The 14,354-nt window shown below is 38.8% G+C and overlaps 1 protein-coding gene across 1 annotated transcript; it reads right to left on the bottom strand.

Annotated features, from left to right (window-relative positions):
- Nucleotides 1-5,300: 5,300 nt before the first annotated feature.
- Nucleotides 5,301-7,079, bottom strand: LOC107554406 (apelin receptor A-like). Its single transcript, XM_016236894.1, has one exon. The coding sequence runs from the start codon at nt 6,927-6,929 to the stop codon at nt 5,844-5,846; it is 1,086 nt and encodes a 361-aa protein (XP_016092380.1). The 5' UTR covers nt 6,930-7,079; the 3' UTR covers nt 5,301-5,843.
- Between the last annotated feature and the right edge of the window lie 7,275 nt (nt 7,080-14,354).

Genomic DNA, 14,354 nt, shown 5'->3' with positions numbered 1-14,354 from the left:
ACACTAAACTTCAAAAGACCCCAAACCACAGGGGTGAACAAAGAGGAGATGAGAGAAAAGTGGGTAAAAAGTTTCACAAGAGGTTCAAGGTATAAACAGAGATTATGAAATCATGAATAATGGAATATACAATAGCAGACAAGTGGGTTTCAGAATAGAAAGAAGTTGAAATTTTATGAGAACACATCACAACAGGGAGGCAGTAAGGATGATTTTTTGACTAAACGCAAATAACGAACCTGCGATATCAAAAAGACTGACGTAAGACCCATCTGGCTTAGTTTAGAGACTTGATCTGATGCCAAACGTCATACGTGATTTATCTGGGAAAACCACTATAGAAATTCCCAGTGTAGACATCACTCTCTTCTGTCACATAGACAGTTGTGTAATTCTCACACGCAAGGCAAACCCAGGAGCTAATGTGTTACACATTCTCAGCGAGCTCTGCGCTCCATCACACAGTAACGGTAGACACTAGACTCGACTGGCATTGTTTTTTCACTCATGAGGATGTTCTCCTGTGTGACTATGTGTCCTGTAGCAAAGCTCTGCTCAAAGATGGCCTCTGTGTTTTGATAGATGAGAGGCTCCATTGTCGAGTCTGGTGTTCAGCTAGGCCAGACACATTGTGTTATTGACTTCACACTCACTGTCTGCGTTCTGTATGTGAGTGTGTGCGGGTACATGATGAGAACAGTTGGTGTCTGTCTGTCCTTAAAACTGGAAGATAACTCACACACCTTCTAAATGCTCTACTAGTGCTCGCCATAATAAATAGATAGCTCTTACTTTTTCCTTGAAAATGCACGCTTCAAACAGAACAGTCAATGAAGACGAAGAAGAGAATGATGTGTAGCTCCCGGCGCCGATTTATACTGGAGTCGCACCGGTAGTGACGTCATGGCTGTCGCCGGCCAACGAGGTGGTGTTTTTTCAATGTATGCTTCAGACACGGGTCACGACGAGGCGTTCCCCATAGCGACCCCTAGAGGACGCAGTTCGAAGTTCCCATGAAAGGGAACTCAGTATGACAGCAGCATTAGGCCTGACAATAAAACACAAATGTTTATAGAATTATAATGTGAAAAATATTATTTGGATTTTTTTTTTTGCCATGTTCTCCTGTAGTTGTTACCTAGCAATAGGGGTAAGCAGATGCAGCTTTCATAGTTCTGAATCAAAAAAGGCCAGTGGGATCCAGTGGAGCAAGTGGAGGCAATAGTATAATTCTGCAATACCAGACGCTGCAGTTTCAGGAACCTATTTCTAGGATCCTAATTTTTTTTGTGACTAGGCAACTCTTTTACTCCAACTCAAGAAGAGTTCATTTAAAACTGATACAAACAAAAATGAGTCATTTTTTAAATTATTATTATTATTATTTTTATTATCCTTCAACATTATTTTTTAACGTAAGAGCAAGCATGGCCTTTTAAAACATTTCAGCCGTTCATACTGCTGCTTGATGTTGCAAACTGGTATTTCTTATCATATTATTTACTCATTTATTTATTATCGTAATCATAAACCCGCTACTTTACTGCACAAACACTTTTACCATTTACTGCACTTTGTCAAGCGGGCTGCACACCAGACTGCTAATGAAGCAGAAACCTGGACCTTGGGGACTTGTGAACATGTCTGGAGGTCGCACACAATCAATAAACAGACAATTGAAATAAATTTGTTTAAATCTTTAAGAGGGTTACCAACGGTTAGAGTTAGGGCTTGGCTAGGAGAATATGTCAATTACATTTAGACAATTAAACCAGCAAATCATTCCTAATATTACAAATACAGAATTGAATATCAAGTGCCATAAAATAGTATAAACTGCTAGTACATGCAAAAAAAAAAAAATTCAGGTCCTAGAAATGCAGTCCTAAAATGTGGTCTGAAACTGCAGTCTCCAGTATTGCAGGATCATGGTGTAGGGGGGAGCAATACAAATCTGGTTTGGACCAAACCATCATAAGTGTGAAAGCAATTTAAAGTGACAAGTGGAAAATATAAAGCCATAAGAAATAAAGTTGCAAATGTGAGATATAATGTTTTTTTTTTTGATTTCCATAGTTTGATACAACATGGAGGAAACATTTTAATATAAAACATATCGACACAACTAAATATAATGACCTTGCATTGCAGTACTTCATTCAGTTAACATTTTTTTCCAGGAATGAGAATACGGTCAGATAGAGTGCACCCAAGCCTCCTGAGGTCTGTCCATTGCGGTGCATGTGGACATTTGTTCAGTTTGAGTTTGAAGGCATGACACAGGATGCCCAAGTGACTGCAATAGCCAGTGAGGAAACACACCTGTCGAGGACTGGGGGATATTAGCGAGGGTGAGTAGTGATGACAGAGGGTATGCACTTCTGCTCTTTATTATGAAGGTTAGCAGCTGGGACACATACATGCATGTATATCATAATCTTACTTTGTGACAAGGTTAATGGTTTTAAACAGCCCTGGCTACACACTCAAGCACTATAGTAGCGCAGCACCTGCTGCTGTTTTCACAGAGAGGCTATTTGAATGTGATTGTATTTCTGTATTTGAAAATCTGACTGAAAGGCCACTGCAAAATCATCAAAATGTTCAGCATGAGATTTTTCTCAGGTCCACATGTTCAACTCACCTATTATTCTATGGGAAAAATGATAATTCACTGGTTTATCTTACAGTCTCTATGGGCAGAAGCATGAGACTTATTTCCCCTTGGACCTAATTAATGAAGTAAATGTGCAGTTGGGGTGGTGAATGGGTGCTGGAAGTTTTTTCAAAGGAGTGAAGAAAAGTGTGTTGTGATTAGCTTTTCATTTGAAACGCCTTTTGGAAGGCTTGGTTTGTTATGCTTTCCACAAAGGCCCTGAAACATGAGATTCCCATTAGATCTGAATGTAACTGAGAACCTTTAACACATAATCCTTTACATTCAACATCAAATTCACATACATTTTATATAGGCGTATTTACCACATCACGTGATGTTCTTTTTCTCTACTTTCTTATGCATATCAGTTTTGCTAAAGCGTGTGTAAAACTCGGTATTGTGGACTTCAAATATGGTTTGTTCTTAAGATAAATTGCTTTGATGTTCCTCATTTTTAAATCGCTGTGGATAAAAGCATTGATTACATGTAAATATACTAAAGTCAATCTGCATTTACTTTATACAATTACATTAAACTGTCACTCATTTTGTGCATTTGTGAAAAAAGAGCACATTGGGCTTTTACGGTTTGCAAGGTTTTTTTTTTTTAGATGAGATCACTGGTCCGGTTTATCCAGATAATGAGATTACCTCATCATATCTCTCTTCCAGACAGTGTGTAGATCAGACAGTCTGCCAAAAGCAATCAGCCAATATTTATCATGGGAACTCTTTAGCCAGTGCTCAAGTTCTTCGTTTTCTGTTACTCTGTCCGTTTATTCGTTTCTCTGCTCACTTTGATCTGAAAGTGTCTGGATCCTATTGGTCATGTCAGTTCTGTTGTTATTGGTTGATGTCCTTGTATGTGTGTGTGTGTGTCGTGTCCCTTTCCCCCTTCTTTAACGGTCATCTTTTCAAAATAAATTTTTCACTTGCCCCAAATTGGCTTCAAACAGATATGTGCCCATCGTGTTTCATTCTTTTGGAGTCATAGGGGCCTCACAATGTCACTATTAATTAGACCATATGTTATGTGTGTGTGTGTGTGTGTGTGTGTGTGTGTATGTTCCAGTTCTGTAAGACTGGTCTTTAATGGGCGGATCACCCCACCCTTTACATCGATTTCTCTTATTTTATTTCAAGATATATATATTTTTTATTTAAATATTTGAAACTCACAACACTGTTCACCAAACATTTTAGTCCATCTACAACCCTGGATTCCAGAGGTACTTTTTTGAGTTTTATGCGTTTTTGTTGTTTTGACACATTCAAACATACTCACGCAAGAATTAATTTAGATACAGTGCTATCAATGTACTGCAGCCCTACATCCTTTTGTGAAAAAGATGTACACTTTAGCATACTTTTAATAAATGATATATTAATTACATATTAATATATTAATTTTCAATGTAATGTCAAATAACACCATACAGTTATATTATAATCAAGCACTTTACATGTGTCTGTAAGACTGGTCTTTAATGGGCGGATCACCCCACCCTTTACATCGATTTCTCTTATTTTATTTCAAGATATATATATTTTTATTTAAATATTTGAAACTCACAACACTGTTCACCAAACATTTTAGTCCATCTACAACCCTGGATTCCAGAGGTACTTTTTTGAGTTTTATGCGTTTTTGTTGTTTTGACACATTCAAACATACTCACGCAAGAATTAATTTAGATACAGTGCTATCAATGTACTGCAGCCCTACATCCTTTTGTGAAAAAGATGTACACTTTAGCATACTTTTAATAAATGATATATTAATTACATATTAATATATTAATTTTCAATGTAATGTCAAATAACACCATACAGTCATATTATAATCAAGCACTTTACATGTGCATTACGGTGGTTAGTCAACATATACAAATAAGTGTACTTTAAAGCAAAACAAAATAATATTAATAAAACATAATGATTTAAAATGTACTTTCAAATAAAACCTTTAGTTTGACATTTTTACAAAGTATGGTTTTTAAAAACAAATGCACTCAAGTGTGTTATGAAACACAGTCGTGAAAGTGTACTTTCTTAAATGGCCTTTGATCCATTATTATTATATTATTTTCAAGTACAGTATTTTTTAAATATACTTTTAAGATTTGAAGTACACTACAAGTGCACATTCAATACAATTAAACACACTTATTTTTCACAAGTGGTTTGAAAAATGGATGGATGGACTATTAATGTTAACTCCCTTTAAACTGTATTGCACACACCAATGCATACCCATAATCAGGTGTAATGACGCGAAGACGATATTGTATTTAAGGAACATATTTAATACAGTAGCAGTAGTTAGTTACAGAAATTTCAAAAATATAACATAATTTCATGAATATATCCCTATTTACACCCCCAAATTTGTTCCCTTCCTCCACTTGTCTTCTTTTTTTCCCAGAGACATTTGTCACCAGCCATCTGTCTGTCTGCCCACCCCTCCAAACCCTGACTCTCTGTCTGCACTTTAAACTATCTAATCAAGCAGCATCACCTTTGCACTGGAACACACTCTCTCTCTCTCTCTCTCTCGCTCTCTCTCTCTCACACACACACACACTCTGATTCGCTCATCAAAAAACACACACATTCACATCACAGAGTTTAACGAAAATTATAATTTTTATATCTCCTTTTAACAAGTGCTACAAATACTGAATGTGAACATGTCTGAACATTGCAACTTAGCAGAAAGAAATAGTATGAAAATACTGTACAATTTGCATCTCTACACCAGTGTATATAGGCTTCAACACCATCACACACTCTCACAGCAGCACAAGCAAGTTCATCCTCAGTGCAGCATCACTGTGGTCACTTTGAATGTTTTTCGAGAAAACTGGCCTCCTGTTTGCTTGAATAGTTCTGCGTGTGCGTGTTTTGAGCGAGTCAAAGTCGACGAATAGATGTCAACGAACATGAATTCACACATGCATACACACAAAGTCACATCATTCCAGCAATCCATCCATGAATACAGTAGAGTACACCAAACTATGAGTGTTATTTACAAAAATAGAGAAATATTTTCTCCAAAGTCCACCAGTTCACCACATCAGAACGGACCAGCCGTCAATTATAGATTCCCACTTTTATAACCCCTCAACCCAATGTTTTTTTCCTTCAACTTCATGATTTCTGTTCTTCTCATATCGTTCCGTCACACTTTGGTGGCCAACGACTGCACCTCCGACTTTTGAGTCTGGGCACTGAGGGTTGAAGACATGGAGCTCATGTGCCCATGCATGGCCTTCTTCAGGTTCAGCAGACACAGGCACTGCGAGCGGAAGCGCAGGTCAAAGAAGGCATAGAGGAATGGGTTGAGACAGCTGTTGACGTATGCCAGGCATGTGGCATACGGATGAGCCAGAAGCAGAAAGTTTAGGAAGCCGCACGAGGTGGGTGCCAGGTCTAGGTAGGACAGCGCATCCATGCTCTTCAGCACATGGAAAGGCGTCCAGCAGAATGCAAAAACCACCACCAAGGTAGTGATGATCTTCAGGAGACGACGCTTCTTCTGGTCTTCCTTGCGCAGGTGGCTGAAATGCCGGGTGACCGTGCAGCCGATGAAGCAGTAGCAGACAGTCATGGCCAAGAAAGGCAGAAGAAAACCAAGAGCGGAGGACGAAAGGCTTAGACCTGCAATCCAAAGGGATTCGTGATGCTGATTGAGAGTGACCAGACTGAAGTCCATCGCACAGGTGGTGCGGTTGTTCCCGGCGTCATTCACCGTAGTGCGGAACAGGAGAGTTGGCACGGCCAGCAGGCACGAGAGGAACCAGATGGCACCCAGCGACGCCAGCATGGTGGCCCGGGACCGGAGCCGCCCGCTGGACAGAGAGTGGACGATGGCAAGGTAGCGGTCAAAACTCAGACAGGTCAGGCAGAAGACGCTTGCGTACATGTTGACTAGCACCACATAGCTGCTGATCTTGCAGAGAGCCACGCCGAACGGCCAGTGGTAGCCCAGCGCGGTGTACACAGCCCACAGCGGCAGCGTGATGACGAACGTCAGGTCCGCGAGCGCCAGGTTACCGATGTAAACATCTGCCGCGCGCCGTTTGGATTTGGCGCGCCAGACGGTGAAGATAACCACGCCGTTCCCGGAGAGCCCGAGGATGAAAATGAGCATGTACAGCACGGGAATGAGAGAATAAGACGGCTCCCACTCGGAGTAGTCGCACGCAGTCTCGTTATCTTCATAGTAGTCGTAGGAGTCGACGTATTCCGACGTTATTGGCTCCATTTGGTGAGGGCGCTTTAGTTTGGAGTCCGTCAGTTTCCTTGTGCAGTTTTATCCGAACGTCTGGTCTTACTTTTATAGAGTTCAGTGGGAATGGTTGGATTCTTTTGCCTGAAACAGGAGTCTGAGGTAAGTTTCCCTCACTGGAAGCTGAAGCGCGTCTGTGTGAGGGAGAGAAGCGCCCTGTCTTTTTAAACTCCAGACTTCTCACCCCTCCCTTTGGACCCATATATCGGACCCCTTATCTCCAGCCACCCCCCTCCGCACACACACACACACACACACACACACACACACACACACACACACACACACACCCACCCCCCCCCACACCCCCCCCCCCCCCTATGGCAAAGAATACATTTGAATAAATGGATGTTCACCTTTTATTCTGAGGATACTGTCTGCACATGCCCATGAGAATGAAATCTTGTGGCATCAGTTTTGGCATCAGAGCTTTCTAGAACACTGCATCTGTGGTATGATCTATATTTTTTTCGGTTCGTAAACATCTCAAGATTTAGATTCAGGACTCACTTTAAATGACACTAACCAAAAACTTTCAGGTGGTCTTGGTTATTAGTAAAAAAACCATGTTGATACATATCAAACAGGTTCTTTTTTTTGGCGTTGATGGTTCCAGGAAGAACCTTTAACATTTATGGAACCTTTCCATCGGGCGAAAATGTTCTTTATAGCGGAACAATGTTTTTTAGATTATTAAAAAAAAATTCAGTTGTTAAGAGCTGATTAGTAAAAGGTTCTTTGGGGAACCCAAATTGTATCTTCTATGGCATCACTGCAAAAACATATATATGTTTTAAATTATATACTATAAAGGATCATCATAAGTTAGTAAATCAGATTCCTCAGGGGATGTGTCTTGAATACTCCTCAAAACAGCTGTTAAATGATGCCTCACTGAAAAATTACTTTAAAGATGAGCTATTATAAGCGAGGTCATGGTTCATATTTTGGCATTATTACTCACGCCATTCATATTGGTTGAAATATTACTTGTAGTCATAAATGATCAATTTGAAGTTTGCATAAAGTTAGTGAAGAGCTCTTGCTATGCACGGAGGCGACTGGGTTGCTCTCCGTGCCCCCATAATCCTTTGCCCTGCCCCAGTCTGCCCCTCACCCCTTCCTCTGCATGCTGTTTTTGTTGGACCTCAATGCTTCATATCGGGAGAAACTAAAACACTCCACACACTCCCACAGCAGACAGCCTGGCAAAAACAACAGACAGTTTCCTGCTTAAATCAAGCTGGCAGGCCCTCAGATCAGACTGCGCCCTCTAGTGGATTTCTAAACACACACACACACACACACACACACACACACACACAGAGAGGTTGGTAGGCTGCTATCTGATTGACTGCGGAGAGATGTGGCTGCCTGCTGCTCTAATAGATCCTTTAGATAAATAAATAAATCCACACATTTAAAAAATAAATAAAAGAAACGCTGATAAGAAGCAGATGGTCAGATTAGCCAGATGATTTTCAAACACTCAACATACACTGCTAATTGCCAGATTAGGCAGATGAATTTGAGATCTTCACCAAAAAGCCCTTTGTTGTAACAAATCAAACTTTTTTTAATGAAAGCTTTGTTTGAGCGTGATTTACTCATGGACAATTTATCACTCTGATAATACTGTACTTGTTCATGACTTGGTGAAGTCAAACGGGAGAGGGGGTAAATGGGGGGTTAGAGGTCAAAGGTTAACGAAGAGGTTGAATTTGATATAAAAGTGAAGTTTATGAGCATACAAACTGCCATGAAAGACACGTTGTTTCATGTAGAGCTATTTTGCCAAAGTAAACCATAATGAAAAGATAATATTGAGTTTTGTATTACAGAGTATTGTGTTATTGAGTATGTGATTCTGCTCTTGCAATTACCTTTTATTATCCTGTGGTGGAAACAAGCTTCCATAAGATAAAGTTCAAATGTTTGGGGTCTGTACAATTTTTTTATGTTTTTGAAATAAGTTTCATATGTTTACCATGACTGCATTTTTATTTTTGTTTAAAAATACAGTAAAAACAGTAATATTTAGAAATTTTATTACAGTTTAAAATAAATATTTTCTATTTTAATAATAAAAACGTGATGCATTTATTCTTGTGATGCAAAGCTGAATTTTCAGCATCATTACTTCTCAGTCTTCAGTGTCATATGATACTTCAGAAATTATTCTAATATGATGATTTGGTGCTTAAGAAACATTTCTTTATTATCAATGTTGAAAACAGTTGTGTTGCTAAATATTTTTTTCAGGATTTTTTGATGAATAGAAAATGTAATGCATCCTTGATGAATAAAACTTTTGAACGGCAATATGTGTATATATATCCATTATTGTTCTAGCAAAAATTCAGTTAAACTGAATGTAAGTTTTCCAATAGTCATGACCATTTTTGTGAGTTTTTATTTTTCTACCAGCTGCGAAGAGTAAGACCACACAAGAAATTGAAACTTTGCCTGCGAGTGAGTGTGTGTATGTATGTGTGAGACCTCATAGCAGCTGTGTTGTTTTTTGCCCTATCCAGCTGACCGGACTGCTGCTAAATAGCAGGTTAGAGTGGTCCTCCTTTCCACAAATTGCAATGTTTCATTTAAACACACGCACACACACACACACACACACACACACACACACACACACACACACACACACACAGACACACGTTAGGTTTCCATGTTTTATGGGGAGATTCCATAGACGTAATGGTTTTTATACTGTACAAACAGTATTTTCTATCCCCTTCCCCTAACCGTACCCCTAAACCTGCCCCTCACACAAAACTTTCTACATTTGTAGATTTTCAAAAAAACTTAATTCTGTATGATTTATAAGCTTGTTTCCTCATGGGGACCAAAAATGTCCCCACAAGGACAAGGATTTTGGATATTGACATCTTTGTGGGGACATTTTGTCCACATAATGTAGGGAATACCTGAACCACACACACACTTACATTCACGTACAGTCCAAGCGGTCTGGCTTGGCTGAAGCCAGCAGAGGTGAAGCTACAAGAGGGGTGTGAGCTGTAATTTGGGGATTGTTTGAAGTATACAGCTGTCAGGCTCCTAACACGTCAGATTTGATCTCACAGCTTGATTTGTGGAACTTCAAACCCCACAAATCACATGAGGTGTGTGTGTGTTTCTGTGCTTTTGTGTGCCACCAGATGTGCTTCAGGCAATGAAGAGGAAGGTGAGTGAGTTTCAAGAGGCTGTCCCCTATATATAGTGGATAATATGTTGTGTATTGGTTGTTTGGATCTCTCTCTTGTAAAGGCAATGTCCCAAGTGTTCATATGAGTATGCTAAGCACCAAGAAAGCTCCTCAGACGATATCACACCCATGTGCCACTCAACACCTCACTTCTGTCCTTACACACACACACACACACACACACACACACACACACACACACACACACACACACACACACACTTAGATCACCAACTTTCTGTTGATTTAGGCCTGTGAGCTAATTCATTGAGATTTAAAAGGCAATCATGTGTGTTTGTTTGTCTTTTAGCTTAGCAGGTTAGCATTCACTTCTGATTTGATGTAGACAGTCCTGTGAGTCTTTGAAATCCCTCAAAACACGTGTCTGTTCATCCCCTTGCTCTCCCCCATGTGTACTCAGTAATCACATAGTGGAGGATACCGACAACTTGTTCAGTCAATTAATGTGTTTTTTCACCTCTTAAGTGAGTTGCCTCTCTGTAGCTCTGGGTCGGTCCAGCCCAGCTCATTATTGAAGGCATGTTTGAAATATGGCGCCTGTGGGCAGCTGTGTGACTCTTTGACTCTTTATCCCGAGACTGCCCTGGCTGATGAGTCTGATAACACACACGCTCACCTGGACATAGCCAAGGGACTTTTGAAACGGTGTTTCTTTTAGTGGTTTCTTGCCCTTAAATCTCAGGCCATAATGAAAATGTCATATGGGACTCTCCTTATGGGCTATTTTTTAATGGTTATTTAGTTACAATCATGTTTTTTTTTTGCATGTGAAAAATGACAAAAAGCAAAGTAGCCAAAGCCATTTACTGGAGTTTAGGCACACTGGGCCATGCTGCTCATGTGGATCATGTGAATCTAGCTTTCAGCATTTACTGATTTTATTATCCACTTTTTTGTCCAATGTTTCATGTTGTCTCTTAACAAATATTATTGAATATAGCTTTTTCAGTGGCCAGTTCCATTATCCAAATCCCAAAAAGATGGTTACAGTCTAAAAAAGTAATAATAACTGAGTAAATGTAATCAGTTCTGTTGTCTTCAAAATGTTTTGTGCCAACAGTAACATTCAGTATGTTACAGAATATAATGTTATGCACCACACATTTATTCCACTATACCACATTCACTCCTTGACAAAAAAATAAAAAATAAAATAAAATAAAAAAGGGGGACATTGGGGACACATTTACTGATATTCATCTTGATATTCATCTTAAAAATGACACCACATTTATTTTATAGTGTCTTTGTTATAAATGTACTTACTATATTAGTAACAATAAATTATGCATGATTACAAGCAAGTAATGACAACCAAACCCTAACCCTATAGTAATTAAATGTTGTTAATCAATATTACTCTGTACTTATTTGTGTAATTATACTATAACAAGGACACCTTCAAAAAGTTTATTTTTACACACAAAATGAGTTCAAATAACCTGACTGAGTTCAGTGTCCAGATAAATATGTCAGTAGTAGGAAATAGGGACACAAGACACAAATGGCACTATTTCCTGAGAATCATCCATAAATTATGTGGCTCATAAATAGCTCGAATGGACAAACATGCTGGTGCATGAACACATACACAGTGCTGACAGTCCTCAAGTGGCTGCACGCAGTACAGACAAACCTGTGTGAATGTGGAGCTCTGGATCAAATAAGGCCATTGTTATGGAGGAAGCTATTGCATCAGGCAATCAATGATTGCTGGTTCCTGTTTCTACTGTATTTGGCATTGTACAGCTATAGCAGTGTGGTACTGGAAATTTTCTGTGAGATGCTGGATAGGACACATACAAAAACACTCAAATACAATACAAAATAGTGACACAAATTAAATTTCCATTAAGGGGAGATATTTGCCCCCTTATGGCATTTTTTTACCTGTGTAAGGGCAATTTTTTTTTAAATGTGTGCATTATCCCATCAAATTCAGTATCAACAGAATCCATCTTTGCACTGCAGAGGTGGCACAGAAGCTGCATCTGAAGTCACATTTAGATGTATTTATACAGACTGTTTAATGCAGCTCAGAGGTGGCATGAATACATTTACTCTGCAATTACAATTGCATAAATAATGTTATGAGACTATTTTAAATATAACACTTTGAATACAGAAATATGAAAAGATGGAAATAATGACATGATACTGTACTTTTAAACATGAATCTGAAACTGCCAGCAGGTGGTAGCAAGTGACTGTTAATTAGTGAGTCATTTAATCATTCATTCAACCGATTCATTCAAAACGGCTGATTTATTCTGGAACAGTGAATATAGTCTTTATGAATAGTTCACAGAATCATTCACTCAACCAATTTGTTAAAAAAATTCAAGTAATTCATTCCCAAGCCCCCATTAATTTCTGACCCTTTTACATCCACAAAATCATAAAAAATTAAAAAAATTAAGCTAAATTAAGCATAACCAATAACTAAATTGAGTCTCTTGAGTTATGAAATAGCAATACAATTGCCATCTGGAAATGTCTTTCTGTCTTATATCTCATCTTTTTAACCAAACAATCTATAAACAATTCTATACATCATAAACATGGGCTCTCTCTCCCTTACCCTCTCTAAATCTGAATCAGGAACAAAGAGGGTTTGCAAGGTGTTTCCCTACTTGCACTGAGGGCTTAGTGACCTCTGACCTGCCTCTCCCCCTTGTCCTTCGTCCCCTGAATGGATAAAGCAGCAAGCAAAGCAGGAAGTGCTCTGGACTCATGATAATGGAAGATGCTGTGTGTGTGTGCTTGTGTGGGGTCTCCTTCAACATAAATAACATTTAGAGTTGTTGTTATGGAAGGTTTTGCTGATAAATTGGGCTCAAATATAGGTCTTTGAAGGGTTTAATAGAACATAGTGTTGTCTTTGTTCCAAACTTACATGTGCACTGCAAGGTTAAAATCACAAACGCCCACATGTATCCCACCGCGCACACACACACACATGCACGCACGCACGCACGCACACACACACACAAAGATGTTCTATTGAGACTGACTTCAATATTTTTGTCTTTGGGGTTCAAGAGACTCTAGTAATTTATCAAATTTATGAATAATAGTAGTATAGTAATTTTGAAATTAATCTTTTTTCCCCTTCAAGTTCATTTAAAGGCATAGTTCAGCCCCCAAAAAAGATGCTATGAAGTATATTTTGTAAAATGTAATTTTTCATATGGGATTTTGTTTATATTGATTTTTATTGATAGTTATATCATAAGTATCAACCTGATAGTTATGTTACAGCTGCAGTCCGTAGTTTGCCTTTTTGTCGCCATCTTTGTTTGAAACGTGCAGTTGCAATTATTTGCAGAAATATCTTCTTTACGTGGGTTGTGCATCGGCACGGCTCTTCAGCACGAATTAATCTAATGTTTTGAGGTGTATATTCACTGTACTTCGGAATTACAGATACTACGTCTTGGAAGTATGTACAAAATAAGAAGTTTTATCGGAAAATGCCATCTGAACAAGTAACATGGCTGCCAGTTTTGTTCTGACCAACTGAAAAAAAAAAGTTTTACAATAAATCGAGCTACCAATGGTGATCAAATCTAACGATCGCAAAGTTAGCTCATATCATGGATAGCGGAAGCGGGAGGATCTCCCGGGCCTGGGTTACTTTTGAGGTCTTGTACAAATATGACATACGAAAATACGTAGGCAATGTATGTATGAATGCTTAATCATTAAAAGATCACTACTCTAAAAAACAATTATCCAGAGTCATAGCTTAAATAATATATATATCTGGCATCTAATACTATTAGAACTGATTATTAAAATGTACAGACTAGGATGTAAAATGTACAATTTTACAGACTTTATGTAGTACATTAACAAGGAATTGGTACAATTATAATGCATTATAATGCTGCTTCTCATCCATCGTGCCAGGATCAGGAAGAGGTGGTGATGGTGGGAAGGAGGGATAGAGGGAGGAAAAGGGCGGGAAAACATGGGAAGGAAAAACAAGGAGAGAAGGAAAAACAGAGGTAGAAGATAAAGGTGATGAGAGGCAGGAATGGATAACGAGCAGGATTAGAGAAGAATGAAACACATAAACACTCAGACACACACACACACACACACACACACACACACACACACACACACACACACACACACACACACAGATAAAA

Source organism: Sinocyclocheilus grahami, unplaced genomic scaffold, assembly GCF_001515645.1.
Source record: "Sinocyclocheilus grahami isolate Dianchi unplaced genomic scaffold, SAMN03320097.WGS_v1.1 scaffold501.1, whole genome shotgun sequence".
NCBI lineage: Eukaryota > Metazoa > Chordata > Actinopteri > Cypriniformes > Cyprinidae > Sinocyclocheilus > Sinocyclocheilus grahami.
This window is presented reverse-complemented; position numbering and strand designations above follow the sequence as displayed.

Excerpts from the sequence above, each read along its gene's own strand:
- LOC107554406 (XM_016236894.1), bottom strand. The coding sequence starts at position 6,929 with ATGGAGCCAATAACGTCGGAATACGTCGACTCCTACGACTACTATGAA.